We start from the raw sequence: 18,737 nt of genomic DNA, 5'->3' as shown, positions 1-18,737 counted from the left end.
ATGGGACACGTGGCAAAATTATGGCGCGTCAATGGGGCCAAATGTTAAGGTTTGCCTACAGTCTTAGTAACTGAAACATGTTTTGCTTCTATTTTAACTCAATATTGGGTTGTACATATCAGAACAACTGATCATGTTTGTTACACCTTGCAGGGATTCTTGTAGATAAGGGCGCTTAGAGAAGGCAAGATTACCATCACATCGGACGATGCTACGAAAGTGGCGGTTATTGCAGTGGGAGACATGCATTTACTTTTTAGTGATAGAGTTATGGCGATTACCATTACATTTCAATAAGTGGACGTGTGGAACCATCAGCTGTACACAACACGTTGGTTCCGAAGGGCACTACGCCTACACAACACATTGTGCGGGAAAGTAGACGATGTTGGAGTCATGGTGCATGGCGCCCGCATACACGGTGCTAAGGGGCACAACATCGAGTGCTCGTGTGCAAAGGAATGATGAATGATGGATGGGCTATGTGTACACACAACACCTAATCCGCGTAAGGCCGCGTCGATAAGGAATATGCATAAAGCGTGGGGTTCTTAGGTGCTCGACACGGCCTAACACTTAGGGATGGAGCTAGGAATTAAATCCGGGGGGGCTGAACTTGAACGGGGGTTCGGGGGCGGTAGCCCTCGAGAAAAAAAAATTTTGGGCATTCTGTATATTTAAGGTATTTTTTTATTAAAATACGAGCATAATACTAATAATAACGAACAATATTTTCATAGATTTTATAGTTTCAATATATCACAAAACTTTTTTTGGACGTTCCGTATATTTAAGACATTTTTTATTAAAAGGCAAGCAAAATATAATAATAATCATAACAAACAACATATTCATAGATTATATATTTTCTATATATTACAAATTAGTTTCAATACATTATAATTTTTTTTAGCATTTCATACATATTAGGCATTTTTATTAAAAGACAAGTATAATAGTAATAATAACAAACAATATTTCATAGATTATAGTATAGTTTTAAATAACAAAATTATCCTTAAATTAAGTATACATGAGAGAATATAATAACCAAATACTCTTTTATAAAACAAAATTATTTTATAATAGGTATAAACATATATCTATATATATTTAAAAAAAACTCAAAATTTGGGAGGGGGCTCTAGCCCCTCCTAGCCCCCCGGCTCCGTCCCTGCTAACACTATGCAATGCAGGAACTCGACATGAGCAATCAACCCCGCTTGTGGTGTAGACAGTGTCACTTAGAGCAAGGTGTTGGGGGAGCATAACTCCTAAGCGGACACTGTGCACAACACGATGGGGAATAGTGAGCTAGATAACCTTTAAGTCTTTAAACGATGTCTAAACCTTCAAGTTCATTCAAGCACTCGAAACTTTAGATTGCTAAGTGTTTTTTTAAGAGTGCATAAAATTTCTATTCTATGATCTAGAGTATAAGCCAAATATTCTATAGCTTTACATGTAAAGCTCACTATAGTTGGAAATCCAATTAAATATTACACCAACCTACCTCTATGGTAATAGTAGCAGTAGTAGTAATAGTAGTGTGAGGTTTAGGGGTGGTAAATCAGTTCCGGTTATCCGGCTAAAATCATAATCAAACCGAAAAAATCAGTTATCGATTAATCGATAATCAGTTTTTACCGGTTCGGTTTGATTTTCGGTTAGTGTGTTTCCAGTTAACCGGTTAATTGATTTAACCGGTCGGTTAAACCGATTAACCGATTTATTTTATCAAATTAATTAAGTAATACATTTAGGGCTAGGGCATCAAATCAGAATTTTGAATTCAGATTCAGCCCGTCTCTCAACTCTCACATCTCCACGCCCTTCACGCCCTTCCTGTCTCTAGCTCCACGCCCTTCCGTCTGCCTCTGGCGACCGGTGTCCCGTCCCACAGGCCATCGGAGCCGGTGGAATCTCCAGCGCTGCCGCGCCCATCTCCCTCTGCACCCTCTTTTCTCTCTCTCTCACCTCTCTCCAGCGCCGCCGCGCCCGTCTGCCAGAATCTTGCCACCCTCGACCTCTCCCAGAATCTGCTCGTGAGCCCCCTCACGCCCTCCCTCTCCGAAGTCCGACCTCCCTTTCCTCAGGTAAGAAAAGGAAGAAGCAGACGCAAGTGACACAATTCTCACACCCAATTCATTTAGATATTTCTTGTTCTTGATTTTAATTCAAGTTTTTTAATTTTATTCTTTTACTTTTGGTGATTCGAATCTATTTGGCAACATACATCTCTAGTTATTTGCCTCTGCTTGATTGAGTCTTCAGGAACTGGGTAGCAGTTTGCTCCAAATGCTTCACAAATTTTGTAGATTTTTTCCTTGCTTGCTGGCCTGAGAAGAATACCATAAAAACTCTGTTCTCAACCTGCAGATGCGGAGGAACATGTCAGTATTGAAAACATGTAAATATGTAATGCATCATCAACAAAAGTGATCCCAATTCCCGACACTGCAAAAGTGCATAAATAATTTTAATTCTAAAATAATAGAACCAATTAGTTTAGAATACATGTGCTTGGTCATGGGAAATAGATAGTACATCTTTTAACTCTTGGAGTGGTACTTCAGCTTCTTCTAATTTGCTAACTAATTGAACTCAATATTCAAATAAGAAAAGGTAGATACTATTGTGAAGTTTTCAGCTTCATCTACATAGTTCTTTGGTGTTGGCAGATGATATATATTGTGCAGATAATATATATTATCGATCTACATGTGAAGTAGCTATATATTGTTGTTTTCAGCCTTTACTTGTTACCGCTATAGCAAATTATTTTCTAGATAGGATTTGAGAATTGAGATTAATGTTAGCTTGTTTACTTTAATTGTGGTTAAATTGGTGCTTAGGTTGGAAATTTATTTATTAGAGTTGTTCTTTTTTTTTAAATATAACATTACAAGTCTGTATAAAATATTTTTTTGTTCTAAATAAACATAAAACATTAGTTGGTGGAGTGGATAGGACCTCATTCTTTCTTTGAAAGGACAAGGGTTCGAAACTTCGAATCCTAGTGCCTACAAATATTAAATTCGAATTTTTTGCAATAATCCGGGTTAAATTCGGTTAACCGGATTAACCGGTTTTCTTCGCGAAATTGAAAGTCATCGAATTTATCGATTAATTCAGTTAATCAGTACATTATCCGGTTCGGTTATCAGTTAGGCATTTAGGGCTTAGCCGGTTCCGATTAACCGGTAAACCAGTCGGTTAATTTACCTGGAATGGTAAACCAAAAGCAGAAGTAGTTGTAGAAGAAAGAGGTCTTGACCTAAAATCTTAAGGTGAGCTCTCATTTATGTTTGATTGTTAGACGATGATTTTTCACTATAAGCAACTAATCATGAAGCTGTAATGATTCTCGTTCGATTAAGTTAGGGCCAATTTGATTTCCTGGTCATGGCTGTATTACTTCCTTTACTGGGCTAAAAATCGTGTTTGATTTTCAAGTAAATTAAACAAGCAACCCCATGTAAAGGGGCATGCCCGGCGCTAAATCCTCATTTTCTCAAGGAAACGCAACCGATGCTGCCCCCTGGTTAGCTAATATGGGGTGTTAAGTTAAAAAAAAATTCGCGACTTTACCCCCAAAATCAGATTTAAAAATTTTCTATTCTTCTATCTGCCGCTCATATGCCCTAGTGAGAAAAAATATTTGAAGATCGAAGCGCCATAATTGTGTTTGCGTCTCCCAATTGTTATTTTCAATTTGTTATTTTTTATCTGCAACTATAGATTCAATTTGTTCATTTCGATTTTTTGTGAATGATATAGCTTTAACCGGGGCTTGTTTTTGTCTGGAAGGGTTCGATACTCACCGGAATCTACTGTCGTCGAGTTGTATTCGCGCGGAGTTGACGTCGGGTGTGGCAAAATATACCTATGTGGACTTCATGGACAGGGAGCCTAATAAATTATGTAAGGCTTTCATAAATACTCATTGTAAATGTGATATGGTGGACAATAACATAAGTGAAACCTTTAATGGTTATATTGTTAAGTCTAGAGGTAAGCATATAATAACCATGTGTGAGGAAATTAGGTGCTCTGTAATGGAAAGACAATTTAAAAAGCTTTCTGAGGCTGGGAATGTGAATGACAGTCTTTGTTTTAGGATTAGGAAAACAGTAGAGGAAATGAAATTTAAAAGTAGATATTGTGAGGTGCACGTTGTTGTTGGTGGGTTGCTTGAGGTCCATCTATATGATGACAAGTTCATTGTCAGTCTAGATGACAAACACTGCTCTTGTAGATCATGGGAATTGACTGGAATCCCATACCTTCATGCTACTGCTTCAATTATGTACATGAAAGGTAATGTGGATGAATATGTGCATGATTATTACACAATAGAGCGGTACAAGAAGGCATATGAGGTAGGTATCAAGCCATTAAGGGGAGAAAAGATGTGGCCTCATGCAGATGGATGGCCGGTTAAGCCACCTACATATACTAAGAGAGCTGGAAGAGGGCAACAGAGCATAATGAGAAACACCATACCAACCCAAATAAATTGAGAAGATTTGGACTGAAAATGACATGTAAGAAGTGTTGGCAGCAGGGGCACAACACAAGAGGATGCAAGAATGAGAAGTGTGATCCACCACCTAAAGAAAAGGTAATATATCAACTTACAGCTATTTGTAATTCTATTTCAGTGACTAACTTCTAATATTTGATCAAAATATTCATTCAATGTAGAGAAGAATAGGGAGACCAGCTAAAGCTCAATCAGAGGCTCAATCAAGCCAAGTAACTGGTACAGGGACTAGCTCCCTTACAAATGCAGCTTCTCAGGCTAACCCTCGAGCTCCCACATCACTCCCACTCCAAGTGAGAAAAACAATTGCAAAGGAGAGAGCACTTGCAAGGAAAGGAATTGGCACAATGGTGACAGAGTCAGGAAACATCTATGTGAGGGTAAGGATTAAAGCATAAGTTTTCTTTCAAAATAGTATGAAACACAGTCTAATTAGTATGACATTCACAGGGTTCAACCAAACAAAGAGGTTCAATATTTATCAATCCAAAGAAGGTATCTGAGCTCCCAAGCACTCAAGAAAGTGGGAATGATGGAGTGTAATAGATGTAGTCTGCATTGTGCTGGTTTCATAAGAATTGTGGTTTGGAATTCTCTGTAATATTATGGGATTTGAGACAACTTTTTCATTTCTTGTAGGAATTATGGTACAATGTGGTTGAATGTAATCTTCAATGAATTTGTGTTATGTATTCAACTGTGTTATTACTTCCATTTTATGAACTATATTAATTTGAATCAACAAGCACTTGCAGGATATTATATTGAATTTGAAGGTAAAAATCAACAGAATGTAAAAATCTGCAAATTCATAAGCTATTTGATCAACAACCACCATTTGAATCATCATTTAGCCATTGAAAATTGATTCATTTAGTACAACTACAAGTCATTCCTTCCAACTACAAGCTTACAACTACTGCCATTCCTTCCAACTACAAGCTTACAACTAGTGCCATTCCTTCCAACTACAAGCTAAGGTTTTTTTACATTCTAGAAACCAAGAACCCTAAGCAACTATTACAATAAGCAAAACCAGCAGGAGCATAGCCAATGTCACCATCTTCTCCAGCCACCAACGCCTTGATTTCAAGGCTGCCAATTCCTCCTCCAATTCGTGGTTCAGAACAGTCATATCTCCAGCTTTGCCCCAAGCCTCCTCCTCATTTGCCTGTCTAGCCAAGCAAGTTTGGATGCAGAGTTGCTCGCGGGCCTCATCTCTCTCCCTTTTCAATTTACCAATGTAGTTTCGCTTAAGTATGGTTGACCTTGTGTCAATCCATTGGAAGAAACCACATCTTCCATCCTATGTACATAACCCTAGGTCAAAAGTTGTAGAGACACAAAAATGAAAACGAAGAAAAGTCAGGTATTAAAGTACCGGGCCTAAGGAGCATCCATAGTATCTCATGGTCGGATTTGCGTTGGACCAGGAGATCCTCGTGGCAGCTTCGATCTTGTGCATGCAAAGTGGAAGAGATGATTCCATTTTCAAAAAAAATTCAGTCGAAGAGGTATGAATGAAGAGGAACACTACAAAAAAAAGGGTTTTAGTGGCGACAATTTTTGTCACTATATGTGTCAAAGTCGTCACTAAAGCATCCTAGTGACAACTTTTGTGATCGTCGGTAAGTCGCGGCTATATCAACCGTCGCTAAAAGCTACAGTGACGACGACAAAATATTGTCACTGCAAATCTATTTATTGTCACGGATGATGTTGCCACTGAATATGATTAAATTGTGACGATTTTACTTTTGTCACTATATTTTGAAATTTGTAGCCACGTTTGAAGTTTGTCACAATAGTTTCTGTTTGCAGTGACATGATATTGTTGTCGCTGTAATTATGTAATTTAGTGACATGATACAAACGTCACTAAATTGTCCAGCCAATAGTCACAATGTATTTGTCGTCACAATATTTTTCTCATTTAGTGACATGTTTTTTATCGTCACTATATAAACCAATATATAGTCGCATGCTTTAATCGTCATTAAAATCATATCATTTAGTCACATGTAATAATCGTCACTATATATATATAATTATAGAGACGAAAAAGCATAAGCGTCACTAAATTTTTCGTCATATAGTTACAATTGATTTTTGTCACTAAAATTTTATTTAATAGTCACCTATAATCATTGTCACAAAAAAATTAAAATTGTTGTCACAAAAATTAAGATTTGTTGTGACATATCTATTGCATCACTAAAATTAGTTTGTTTGGTCACTATAGTTGTTAATTTTAGTGACATATATTATTATCACTATAATTGTTGTCACTAAATCTTAATCATTTAGTAACAAAAAAATATTGAAAAGTGGTCACAATAATAGTGTAATAACAATAAATAATTTGTCACTAATGCTCTTGTCGTCGTCATTATATGTATTATTTTAATATTAGAAGCTTTTTTAACAAAAGGGGCATGATCACATTTATTTATATAAAATGAATTCTGAATTTGATGTAGAAGCTTATTTAAAAAATAGCGTGATCACATTTATCTATAAGAACAAGAATTGCAAAATTGATGTGGAAGCTTATTCAAGTAAATACGTGATCACGTTAATTTATCAGTATTGCTGGAAATTTTAAGCATGATCACGCTTATCTCTAAAAAGTCAAAAAGAAATTGTAAAATTGAGGAAAAAGCATATATATATATATGAAATAGCATAAAATCAGGTGTTTCTATAAATAAAAGATAAATTTAATCAATTAATATTTCTCTACTTAGAATGCGGGACTTGACTTTGATTTAGGCCTTGGATGATAGCAGGGAGTTGAGCTCTCAAAAGTTCTTCTACTTGAGATTGTATATTCACTTGGTGATTGTTAATTTGAGCTTCTAAAGACTCAAATCGGGAGGCCAACTCTTCATTCTTTTTCTTCAGTTCTTCATTCTCCTTTTGCAAATCAAGATTAATCATCTCTCCTCTTTTGGATGGCGGCTTCAATCCATCTCCACATCCACGAAGTCGGCTCAATTTTTCCTCCCCAAGAACCTTGACGAAAGCTTCATCTTCTGACATTGGACCCTCCTCATCTTCAATGTTTTCAGTTTGCAGCTTCATAAGGTTGTCCTGATCAATTAAATTTATATTAGTATGTATAATTTTCATAAATAAATATATACACACAATAATTAACTATTCACTCACATAAACTTCCTTTGAGGCTTCATCGACCCATCCCTTTTTCGCATTACTGTAACGGCTCAATCTCCATGCAGTTGTGCGACTAGGCTCCTCTCCAGTTTCATTATCACGCTAATATATAAGTTAGTTAATATGACAAGTATTTGAAAGCATTTAAAATATAAAAGCATGTAAATTAATGTACCTCTTCGTTGCAAAATTGTGCAATGGATTTTGTTCCACATGCATGATTCATCTGCAACTTTTTCCTATTCTCTTTATTTCTATCGCTCATTTTCTACAAAGGAGCAATACTAAGCATAAGAAGACAATTTATGAAAAGGCGTGAATACGTTCATTTCTGAACTATCAGAACAACAATCAATCACTCACTGTACTGAAATTTTGAAGAAAATTTAAAGAATGACGTGACCACGTTTTTATGATAATTAGTAGTATTTTGAAGGCCTTATACAGAAAAAAAAAAACACCAACGTCAAGACGCCTTTTTTTCAGAAAAAAACAACCAGACTATGAAACAAACTAGAAAATTGCAACACAAGCGTGAACATGCCTTTTTCTATCAGATCGATACTTGAAGAATTTTCTAAAAAAAAAAAACCACATAATCCTAAACATAGACTTCTCATGCACCAATGAGACCACAAATTATGGGTACAAACTATTGTTACCAAAGTCATCATCATACTCAACCAAACATAAATACAATAAATGAAATTGTTATTCCAGTTTACAGCAAAGTTATCATCATACCCAACCAAATATAAATACAACAAATGAAGAGAATGTATTACCTTAAACGCATCGCTCTCAAAATATTCAATACATGTCTTCCAATCCTCAAGATTAACTCCAGTTGGAGGATTGTCACTTTTGCCTTTGTTCTGAAGGTAGTGTAGGTGTAATTTGTGCCGATAACTCCTGTATTGACGGTTGAGTTGCTGGAAAATCACTTGTGTAACTTTAACATCGTCGGCCAAATTAAACTTTTGCTGTAATAAAATGAAGAATTTTATCATTTTAAATACTCCCTCCGTCCCTGAAATGGCTTCCTCTTTGGGGACGGCACGGGTTTTAATAAAAAGCTGTAAAGTGTATTGATAGTGGAGAAAAAGTGATATAATTATTATTGGAAGTTGTGAAAAGTGTTATAATTAGTATTGGGAGTGGTGAAAAGTGAAAAGTAAGAATAAATAAAGTATTATTAGTGGTGGGGTAGGTTTCCAAAAATGGAAAGAAAGAAAGAGAAAGTTATTTGGGGGACGTCCCAAAATGGAAAAAGAGGAAGTTATTTTAAGGACGGAGGGAGTATATCAAAGAGAATTAAAAAGAAAACGATATATGCATCTATAGAATATACCTTCATTCCGGATAACATTTTTCTCTTAATGTCCATTGGAATATCCTTCCAACATTTGTATTGAACATGTGCATATTGCTTCACAATCACACATGCTTCCGTCTTGAAATCCTTTGCATTGTCACCCACAATACGATTTCGTGTAGGATGGATCACGACATCCAATTTTTGAGAAGACCGTCTCTTTTTTTGGACAGACAATTTTCCGAATTAGGGCTCACCCCTCTAAATTAGAACTTCAAATTCCACTGAAACGTAGTTTTAGTGTGTCTTAAACGGTGTAGTTTCATTCATCGGATGTGGGTGACACGTTGGATTTTCCGATTGCCACGTAAGAAGAAATTTAGCCGGCAAATTTAGGCGGGCCAAAAATTAAAATAGGTGCAAAGTTTATGTATTGTGAGGCAGATTTTCAAGCCCATGTCTAAATTCAAAATCGATGAAAGTTGGCGTATTTATAGCAAATTAACCCTTAAATCATTAATCTACACATAATTTAACGGTTGAAATTTAATATTAAAAAAATTGTATGTAAATATATGAATTTTATGTAAATCGCATATAAATTTATTGTGTAAATATCTGAATTGCAATAATTAAATTTTTTGCTATATATGAGATTCGAACTCAAAATCATGAATTCATCAAATAAAGTGATGAATCAATTATAGGTCTTGATAATTTAAGGATTGAAAATGGTTTGTATTTTTAGTTTAAGAGATGTTTATGTGTTAGTCCACCCCTATATATATACTCCATATATTGATCTTATTAACTTCATGAAAGAAATATTTTATAGAAATCTTTAAAATTGTAAGGAAAAATGTTGTAATATAGTCCAACACTTACAAATTTTAATTATTATTATGGTTATTATAGTTCGATAAGTGAATATTGCAGTTTGCTGACAAAGGATAAAAAAAGTTGAAAACAAATCCTACTTGTGTGTCATAACTCATAACTCATGCGCCACAAATTAATTTGTGTATGCAGCAAAGAAACAACTCCGTAAAATGTTGGTCGAAAAGAGATGTGGAAGTAGGCAGAAAAAAAACTACCAGAGGCCGATGGCCTTCCACCAGATCCCTCCGACTCCAAGCCAGATCACGAGATTGACGACCGAGATGATCAACCCGTAGCCCCACCAATTTGCAAGCGAGACATAACCGGCGCCGTAGAAGACGGGCGCCGATCCTATCCCATAGTGAGTAAGGCCGCCCATGAGATTGGACACGAATGAGAGCACACATGCCGCCAGGTACGGCGGCGTGCCCATCGCACTCGCTACCGACAAGAAGGCCGTGAACATTGCACCGATGTGTGCCGCCCCGCTTGCGAAGAAATAGTGGGAGTAGAAGTATAGAAGAACAAGAATGCCGAATGACAGCTGCCACGACAGCCCCAATCCACCAACAAACTGCAACAAATATATTTAAAGAAGATGTAAGTGGGAGAAAGTAGATGAAACATGAGGGGAAGGAGCAGAGCAAACCTTAACAACAGTTTGACTGAACCAGGAGATGAGACCGTATTTGTTTAGATATTCGGCCATGGCAATGAGTGCGGCGAACCAAGTAAGTGTGTCCCAAGCAACTGGTTCCGCTAGACATTCCTTCCACGTCACTACCCCCGTTACAAGCAGCACAGACAGTCCTATTATGGCCGCAGTAACTGAATCCACACTCAACATACTCCCAAATATCCACAGCCCTACCTGCAGAGATAACCATGTAACTTCCACTCCTACTTCACAATCACATTATGTAAACATACCGTAAGCAGCAGAGTTGCAGCCATGATCATCTCATTCTTGGACATGGGTCCCATTCCGGCCAGCTTCTCCCGAGCGAGCTTCGGTGCATCAGGGCTAGTCTTCACCGCTGGCGGATAGATCACATACAACAGAAACGGCACAACCATCAACGACACCAGCCCCGGCACGATTGCCGCCTTCGCCCAATCCACCCACCCAATCTGCATATTGATCGTGCTCGCCGTCAAGTTCGCCGCCAATGGGTTCGCCGCCATCGCCGTCAGGAACATCGACGACGAAATCACCGACGTCTGGAAACACGTCAGCATCAGCCACGACCCCAGCCTCCTCTCAGTCCCGTCGCCCACGTTGCTGCCGCACGCCACGCACAGCGACTTCACCAGCGGCAGGAAAATGCCGCCGGCTCTGGCCGAGACCGACGGAATCGCCGGCGCCAGAAGGGCCTCGCTTAGGACCAAGCTGTATCCCAACCCCAGCGACGAGCTCCCGTACAAGGACACGAATTGGTAGGCGATTCGGTTGCCCAATCCGGTCTTGATGAAGCCGCGGGCGAAGAAGAATGCGAGCGCGATCAGCCACGGGATGGGGTCGCCGAAGGCCGAGAACGCCGCGGCGAATGTGAGCGTCTTCGTAAGGACGCAGGTGCCCAGGCCCAGCAGCGCCACGGCGCCCAGCGGCAGCGGCTGAGTGATGATTCCGACTATCGTGGCGAGGAAGATGGAGAGCAGCTGCCACGCTATGCGCGAGACGCCGTCAGGTGCCGGGACGAACCAGAGGATGACTCCCGTGGCGATGGTGGCGAGTAGCGGCTTCATGGCGGCTCCCTGCCACGGCTGGGGATCTGGCGGCGCTGCGGCTGCTGCTGAAGCGGAGACTGCAGTTATGAGCCTGCGGCGCGCCGCGGCGGGGAGGATGAATGCGGAGCTGTGAGGATTATGGTGAGTGCGACGGTTGTTGGTGGTAGAGTTTTTGAGGTGGAGGGATATGGGGCAGCGGGGTTTTGGGGTGGAAAGGGGGCGGAAGAGGGGGTTTAGCGGGGTAGTGAGGGCCAGAGACGCCATCTTGAGATGGCGTTTTGCGGCGGTGGAGCAGCTACCAGTTCCAGCTTGTGTGTGTGTGTGTGTGTGAAATGAGTGATTGGAGGATGTATGTGTGGAGTGATTGAGAGTGAAGCTGGGCCGTTGGATTGAGATCGAATGGTGGATATGGAGGCTGGAATATATGGTGTGGGAGGGAGGGACCGGTTGTAGTTTGCTTTACGGATTGGAAGTTTGTAGCAAATTTGGGCTCCGCCTCTAACTTCCTCAATGGATAGCCACCCTTTTTCATCCAACTTTAGTCTTTTTCTGTTCATGGAATCTCTTAGACTGTAATTTTCGTATTAATTTTTATATTACTATTATTTTAGTAATTAGTCAAGGTCGATATATATTCTATGTGTGAGTTTCTCATAGCATCTCCACCCGGGGGGGTCGAAGGGAGTCTCGATCCGGGGTGCTGGGAGGGTGGCTGCGCTGGAGACCCGCCCTGATGCGAGGCCGTGTCTTGGCGAAGACCCGGGGCAAAGAGAGGAAATGGTTGGCGCGTCCCCATTTAAGAAAAAAAAAAATCGAAATTCATAATTTTTTCTAAATAAAGCCGTTTGAATTGTTTTTTTTTTTTTAAATCAACCGTTGAGAAGCCAACGGTAGTATAGCTGTTTGATTTTTTTTTTCCACTTTATCTATATATCCCAACTCAATTCCATTCATTTCATTACCTAAAAATCATCTCCACATCAAAAATTCTCTACAAAAAATGTCTTCCTCTTCATCAAGCCACGAGGATGAGCGACGTGCTCAAGAACTTTCCAATCTTGTGCAAGAATTTAATCAAATTATTCAAGCTATTGGTGATCCGGATGTGCAACCTCGTCGTCGGCGACGAAGAGTGGCAAAGAAGGCCTACATTCATCGGGACCGTGAAGTCGGCGTTCTACGTTTGCACGCGGATTACTTTGCCGAAAATCTGGTCTACCCCGACAACGTCATTTGTTGCACGAAAAGCATCCATGCGAGACGCGGAGATGCATGCTCACCTCACTTTGGACTTGAAGGAGCATATTTGGTCTCGTTTTGGTCCGGTTGAGCCTTAGGAAATTATTGTAATTTTTATTTTATTTTTGTTATTTTAATTATGTCTTTAAATTATTGTAATGTAGAATTTTAATTTTAAATAAAATTTGAATTTTAAAAATAAAAGTGTAGAAATGTGAATTTTGTAGAAATGAGAATCTAAGCATCCCTCTAAGACACAATGCATTGAAGAGGGGTGTGTCTTAGGTGAACCACCTTCTAAGACACCCCCTAAGACCATGTTTATCGGTCTCAATTTATGAGACATGGTCGCTGCCACGTCATTAATATGAGGAAAAGAAAAATAACAATTAAAAGTGAATGAATTGGAAGTGGTCGACATGGGCAAAAAATCGACCTCCCTCGGTCTCTCTCTCTCCCCTTATCTCATCCATTGAGATGGTGACACTTGTCAACATATAATTGGTTCAGTAGATTTTATTTAGATAATTGATAAAAACTATATATTATATCTTTTATATAAAATATTAAAAAATAATAATAATTATACCAAAATTTATATTTTTTTCGTTCTCTTTAAATAGAGACCACTCTTGCTATATTTCAACACACCTTCAAATTCTTCTATTTCCATTCTCTACATATAACATCTAGTGTTTCTTTCTCTATTTTTCAATGGATCGAGGCAATAATTCTTTCTTCAACTCTCAAAATTTCAACCCCTCCCAAGACTATTATCCAAATCTTGCTGATATTCCAAGCTCCAATGAATTCCCAGAGTTCGATTATGCTAAGAATTCAGAATTCTCGCAGAATCCTACTGATTCTCCTATTTTTGAATATCACCAAACCTCTTAAATTTTTTTTGCAAACCCTTCCAACAATGCGCAAAGTTGGACTGATATAGAAGATATATCACTAATGTCTGTTTGGTGCTTTGTCAGTAACAATCCAATTGTTGGCACTAACCGAAATAGTAAGTCGTTTTGGAAAACTGTTGCAGATATGTATGAGCAAAGTCGAGCAGATAATCCAGAAATTGGAGGTCGAAGGAGCGTGGAATCATTGAGGAACCGTTACAAACACCTCAACAAAAATGTAGCTCTGTGGGTTGCTGCATACAAGAAAGCATATGAGCGACGAGCAAGCGGTCAGTCCAAAGAGGATATCGAGAAAGCAGCTCAAGCAATTTACGGTAAACCTAAGTTTACTCACCATGAGGTGTTTGAAAAAGTTATGAGCAGCTATCCGAACTGGGAACTGAAATTGGATAGTACTGGTTACGTACGACGTTCTCACCCATACGACAAAGACAGTGTTGACGAAAGTCATAGCAGCTCAAAAAAATCGAGGACAAATGAAGATGTGGATCCTCCAACCGACTCCACTCTAGAAACTCCAGGTAGTGATGCTTCAAAATTTCATCGTCCTATTGGTAGGGATAAAGCTAAAGCTAAGGCTAAAAGAAAAGGAAAACAAACAGAATCACAATCTTCGATAGTTTCAGATGCTTTCACTGCTGAACTACGTGAAATGAGAATAACATGCGAAAAAGAAATGAAAACATCTACGTTGAATACGTTGATGAAAAAAAACCAGTTATCTCCAGATGAGGAAGCTCTCAAACGTCGGCTAATAGCAGAACTTTATGGAATATAATCGAACTTATGATGCTTATTTTTAATTATTGTTGTATGGTTTATTTACGTGCTTTCAATTTATGCAATTTCAATGTAATTTCATTTTGTGTAATTTCAATGTAATTTCGCTTTGTGCAATTTCAATGTAATTTCATTTTGTGTAATTTCAATGTAATTTTAGTTTGTGCAATTTCAATGTAATTTCGCTTTGTGTAATTTCAATGTAATTTTATTTTGTGTAATTTCAATGTAATTTCATTTTGTCACGACATTTCCAAAAGCTTTTACTTTCAATGGCAACCCATGTGACTTTTGAATTATTGTCACGATATTTCAAAAAGCATTTACTTTCGGTGGCACCACCCATGTGATTTCTGAATTATTGTCACGATATTTCCAAAAGCCTTTACTTTCAGTGGCACCACCCATGTGATTTTTGAATTATTGTGTAAGATAGCATCTGACACTTATCATGCTCTTGCTTATATATTTATCCATGTACTCTCTCAAATAACAGAACAATTATCTCTTCTATACTCTACATAAAAAAAAAAAAAACTTCTCTTCAAAAAATGGCCTCTAGTTCTAATATTGATGCTTCAAATTCTAGCGACGATGAAGCATGGGAACAAAGCGTTGCCGAACATAATCGCCAACTTGATCGCATCATTGAGGATGTGGTCATACATGCCGCAAGTCTATCTGTACAACCTACCAAACATGTCGTTAGAGGAAGGAGGCGGTATATTGAAAGAAGACGTGAGATAGGCCATGAAGGTGTGTTTGAGCAGTACTTTTCAGAAGATCCAATCTATCCCCCAGAATATTTTTGAACAAGGTTTCGCATGCGAAAGCCTTTGTTCGAACATATAATGAACAAGCCCATCGCCACCGATAGATTTTTTCAACAACACCCTGATGCAGCTGGCCGTCTTGGTATGTCTCCAATTCAAAAATGTACTGCTGCTATGAGGGTGTTGGCATATGGCACCTCAGCCGATTTGCATGGTGAATACTTACGAATGAGTGCCCAAGTCATTCGTAAATCAGTCATCAAATTTGTTGAAGGTGTCATTTCCAATTTCAGAGCTGAGTACCTCAGAAAGCCAACTGAAGAAGATATGGCAGCTCTTCTTCATATCGGAGAACAGCGAGGGTTCCCAGGCATGATGGGCAGTATTGACTGTATGCATTGGGAATGGAAAAATTGCCCTAATGCATGGGCAGGGCAATATGCAGGACGAAGCGGTACGCCAACAATTATTCTGGAAGCAGTTGCATCACAAGATCTATGGATCTGGCATGCATTTTTTGGAACCCCAGGTTCAAGAAATGATATCAATGTACTTGATCAATCGCCTGTTTTTGATGATATCTTGGAAGGTCGAGCACCTAAGGTCAATTATATCGTTAATGGTCGCGAAAGGAATATGGGATATTATCTCACTGATAGTATATATCCTCAATGGGCGGCATTTATCAAATCTATTCCTGCTCCACAACTTCGAAAGCATCAGTTGTTTGCTCAACATCAAGAGGCTGCACGAAAAGATGTTGAGCGAGCATTTGGAGTTTTACAAGCGCGTTTTGCTTTTATCAAGCGGCCATGTCTTATTTGGGATCGTGATATTATGGGAAAAATAATGATTGCTTGCATCATCATGCATAATATGATAGTGGAAGATGAAAGAAGCAATTACCTTAACTATCATGATCCTACAGAATTCATCGAAGATCGACTAAGACAGAATACTCGTCGAAGTGAAGATGGAGAGGAAACTAATGATTTCGTATACTCTACGAATAGGATTGCAAGCCTAGCGAGCTATATGAGAACTAGGTCTCAACTTCGCAATAGAGAAGATCATAGCTCTCTATTACATGACTTGATTGAGCATATATGGCAAAAGTTTGAAGATGATAATTAAATGCGTAGTATGTATTGTTTTTTTTTTCTATTTCGAATTTGGATTGTTGTAATTTATATTTTTTAGTTTGTCGTAATTTAAATTTTTATTAGTTGTTATTTTTTGTATTTTAATTTTTTATAGGAGTAATATTTTAATTTATATTTAATATTATTAAAATTATTACGATAAAAATAATAATAAAATAATTACAAAATTATGTTGTGGTTGGGTGGTTAGATGGTTGGGGTGGTCATTGATAAATGAACAAAAATAGAGGTGGTTGGGTTGGGATGAATATTAGTGATGTGAAAAAGAGAGAAATTAATTAAATATTAAATATGATTGAATGATTGGGTGGTTGGATAGTTGTTGATAAAGATGATCTAAACACCAATGCATTGAAGATGCCCTCATGTAAAGGATTTTATGATGGAACTGCCGAGTAGGAAATTTCATATATGCATTTGGTTTGTGGATCTATTAATTCACAATATGTGAATTGATGATTTGCGTTTTTGGATAACTCAATTATGTGTTGATGTGGCCACTTAGCGGAGAGAGTAAAAAATTAGTAATAGACTAATACTAGTTCAATAACCTATCGAAACAATCAATTTTTACAATTACTCAAAGACGTTTTCCATGTTCGTCAACCTCCTAAAAAAGTTAAGAAAAAAATATAACAAAAAATATGCATGTATTTCAATATATAAGTACAAGAGGGATGAAAATTAATTACCATATCACTAAAATAAATTTTATCTCTATCTTCATCACAATATTTTAATAACAGTGGAACAAAATGTGTCTTTTATTTTTCCTTGAAAATAGAAAAAAAAAATATTATGAATACAAATAAAATGGATAATAATAATAAATAAAAAAATAGAAAAAAATATTATGGTGGTAGATCCGCAAATCTGAACCCGGATCTACCGTCATCCCTAAAAGTAACAACAAATCTCATATTTCCTCTGCCAAAACTTACATAAACATCCATTTCATAAACATCATGCCTCAGCCTGCAGCTCCTCACTCATTTCACAATTAGTATCAATTTATATAAGCATTCATTCATCCTCACTCATTTCACAATTAGGTGGCCTCCTCTGAAATCGATTTTACAGTGAAACCGATTTTTCAATGACTCTACTTCAACATACAAATGACCCTTTAAACTTTTCAATGATAATGCTTCAACATACAAATGACACTTTAATCTACTTCAACATACATAATGTATGTTGAAGTAGATTAAAGTGTTATTTGTATGTTGAAGTAGTGTCGTTGGAAAGCCGATTTCACAGGAGTTTTTGTGTTTCACAACACCAATGATTAGAAAGTAAGAAAGCTTCAACCCTAGGTAAGAAAATCTCATCCCCTTCATTCATTTCTTATACATTTAAATTAGCAGAACAGTCAGTAGCATGCATATATTATTTCAGTTCTGCTCTCATCAAAAGGTTCAGAAAGATTGCAAGAAATCAGAGACTGTTTTTTCATACAAAAGAAAACTCATGAACAAATGAAATCCTATTGCATAGAGAAATTGAATTTTGAATTACGATTTTGCTATGAACTTGTGAGTCCTTAATTTTGTGAGTATCGAAGTATGGGTTGCGTCCCCGGAATTTAAGAGCAGAGGGAGGAGATAGGCGGTTTCAGGGAGGCAGTGGCTGCCGAAGCTCCTGTTGTCGACGGCTGCGGCGCTCCTTCAGTGGGGAGGCCGATACGCTGACATGAAGCGGCAGCAGCGGATTCAGACGGCGGCGGCGGCGGCGTTCCTTCAGTTGGTGATGTGTGTGTGTGCTGTCAACGAGAGAGAGAACCTGACCAGCGGAGGCCCATCGGATCCAAGAAAAAGACGGCGGCAACAGGCTGGACCCTCGCCGAGAACGTCTTCAGCGAGTGAGTGAGGTGTGTGTGCTATTATAATTGAGAGAGAGAAGTGGGTTGGGCTTCATAAATTAAATTGGGCTTCTTCCTTGCGCCTAATGAATTAATATTGATTAAGTACATTGGTCTTAATTCCTTTTGCTGGGCTTTTATTTATTTATTTGGCCCCAGTTAATTAAATAATTTTGGGTCATTATTAGATGATTAAAATAAATCTTTGGGCTAAACTATATAAATTAGTTGGGTCGCTTTAATTAGTTAAGGGTGATTATATACTTAACACTCATTTTACTCAATATAGCCTCTAATTTAAAAAGAATAATAAAAAATATTAATGTATATACTATTTTGCCTTATAGCCTAAAATT

The 18,737-nt window shown here is 38.0% G+C and overlaps 5 protein-coding genes across 9 annotated transcripts; 3 read left to right on the top strand and 2 right to left on the bottom strand.

Moving 5' to 3' along the window:
* Positions 1-1,761: 1,761 nt before the first annotated feature.
* Positions 1,762-5,243, top strand: LOC131021437 (uncharacterized). 5 transcript variants are annotated; one of them, XR_009100950.1, is made up of 5 exons: positions 1,762-2,096; positions 3,811-3,924; positions 4,259-4,624; positions 4,713-4,926; positions 4,997-5,243. XR_009100950.1 is itself a non-coding variant. In XM_057950623.1 (5 exons), the coding sequence occupies exons 3-5, from the start codon at positions 4,541-4,543 to the stop codon at positions 5,087-5,089; spliced, it is 396 nt and encodes a 131-aa protein (XP_057806606.1). In that variant the 5' UTR covers positions 1,762-2,096; positions 3,811-3,924; positions 4,259-4,540; the 3' UTR covers positions 5,090-5,243. The 5 variants fall into 5 exon arrangements, 2 of the variants coding, with proteins under 2 accessions (XP_057806606.1, XP_057806605.1); XM_057950623.1 differs by having other exon boundaries at positions 4,708-4,926; XR_009100949.1 differs by having other exon boundaries at positions 1,764-2,096; positions 2,275-3,924; positions 4,708-4,926.
* Positions 5,244-5,555: 312 nt separating this feature from the next.
* Positions 5,556-9,985, bottom strand: LOC131023388 (uncharacterized). Its single transcript, XM_057952926.1, has 6 exons — positions 9,075-9,985; positions 8,509-8,706; positions 7,899-7,991; positions 7,718-7,825; positions 7,382-7,639; positions 5,556-5,852 (listed from the first exon to the last, which is right to left on the bottom strand). The coding sequence occupies exons 1-6, from the start codon at positions 9,108-9,110 to the stop codon at positions 5,556-5,558; spliced, it is 990 nt and encodes a 329-aa protein (XP_057808909.1). The 5' UTR covers positions 9,111-9,985.
* Positions 9,986-9,998: 13 nt separating this feature from the next.
* Positions 9,999-12,211, bottom strand: LOC131021436 (dicarboxylate transporter 1, chloroplastic-like). Its single transcript, XM_057950621.1, has 3 exons — positions 10,848-12,211; positions 10,567-10,788; positions 9,999-10,491 (listed from the first exon to the last, which is right to left on the bottom strand). The coding sequence occupies exons 1-3, from the start codon at positions 11,907-11,909 to the stop codon at positions 10,129-10,131; spliced, it is 1,647 nt and encodes a 548-aa protein (XP_057806604.1). The 5' UTR covers positions 11,910-12,211; the 3' UTR covers positions 9,999-10,128.
* A 1,633-nt stretch (positions 12,212-13,844) lies between these two features.
* LOC131023387 (uncharacterized) lies at positions 13,845-14,582 on the top strand. The gene has a single exon (XM_057952925.1). The coding sequence runs from the start codon at positions 13,845-13,847 to the stop codon at positions 14,580-14,582; it is 738 nt and encodes a 245-aa protein (XP_057808908.1).
* Positions 14,583-15,435: 853 nt separating this feature from the next.
* Positions 15,436-16,491, top strand: LOC131023386 (uncharacterized). Its single transcript, XM_057952924.1, has one exon. The coding sequence runs from the start codon at positions 15,436-15,438 to the stop codon at positions 16,489-16,491; it is 1,056 nt and encodes a 351-aa protein (XP_057808907.1).
* The last annotated feature ends 2,246 nt before the right edge of the window (positions 16,492-18,737 follow it).

This window comes from Salvia miltiorrhiza, chromosome 4 (genome assembly GCF_028751815.1).
Source record: "Salvia miltiorrhiza cultivar Shanhuang (shh) chromosome 4, IMPLAD_Smil_shh, whole genome shotgun sequence".
Lineage (NCBI taxonomy): Eukaryota > Viridiplantae > Streptophyta > Magnoliopsida > Lamiales > Lamiaceae > Salvia > Salvia miltiorrhiza.
The sequence above is the reverse complement of the archived record's forward strand: the minus strand, read 5'-3'. Positions and strand labels throughout refer to the sequence as shown.

Excerpts from the sequence above, each read along its gene's own strand:
- LOC131021437 (XM_057950622.1), top strand. The coding sequence starts at position 3,889 with ATGTGGACTTCATGGACAGGGAGCCTAATAAATTAT. Across the intron at positions 3,925-4,564 it reads CAGGGAGCCTAATAAATTAT|CAGGGGCACAACACAAGAGG; the intron begins GTAAGGCTTTCA and ends AAGTGTTGGCAG. Across the intron at positions 4,927-4,996 it reads CAGGAAACATCTATGTGAGG|GGTTCAACCAAACAAAGAGG; the intron begins GTAAGGATTAAA and ends TGACATTCACAG.
- LOC131023388 (XM_057952926.1), bottom strand. The coding sequence starts at position 9,110 with ATGGACATTAAGAGAAAAATGTTATCCGGAATGAAG. Across the intron at positions 8,707-9,074 it reads AAATGTTATCCGGAATGAAG|CAAAAGTTTAATTTGGCCGA; the intron begins GTATATTCTATA and ends ATTTTATTACAG. Across the intron at positions 7,826-7,898 it reads CACAATTTTGCAACGAAGAG|CGTGATAATGAAACTGGAGA; the intron begins GTACATTAATTT and ends CTTATATATTAG.
- LOC131021436 (XM_057950621.1), bottom strand. The coding sequence starts at position 11,909 with ATGGCGTCTCTGGCCCTCACTACCCCGCTAAACCCCCTCTTCCGCCCC. Across the intron at positions 10,789-10,847 it reads CTGCAACTCTGCTGCTTACG|GTAGGGCTGTGGATATTTGG; the intron begins GTATGTTTACAT and ends TTATCTCTGCAG. Across the intron at positions 10,492-10,566 it reads TCAGTCAAACTGTTGTTAAG|TTTGTTGGTGGATTGGGGCT; the intron begins GTTTGCTCTGCT and ends TATTTGTTGCAG.
- LOC131023387 (XM_057952925.1), top strand. The coding sequence starts at position 13,845 with ATGTCTGTTTGGTGCTTTGTCAGTAACAATCCAATTGTTGGCACTAAC.
- LOC131023386 (XM_057952924.1), top strand. The coding sequence starts at position 15,436 with ATGAACAAGCCCATCGCCACCGATAGATTTTTTCAACAACACCCTGAT.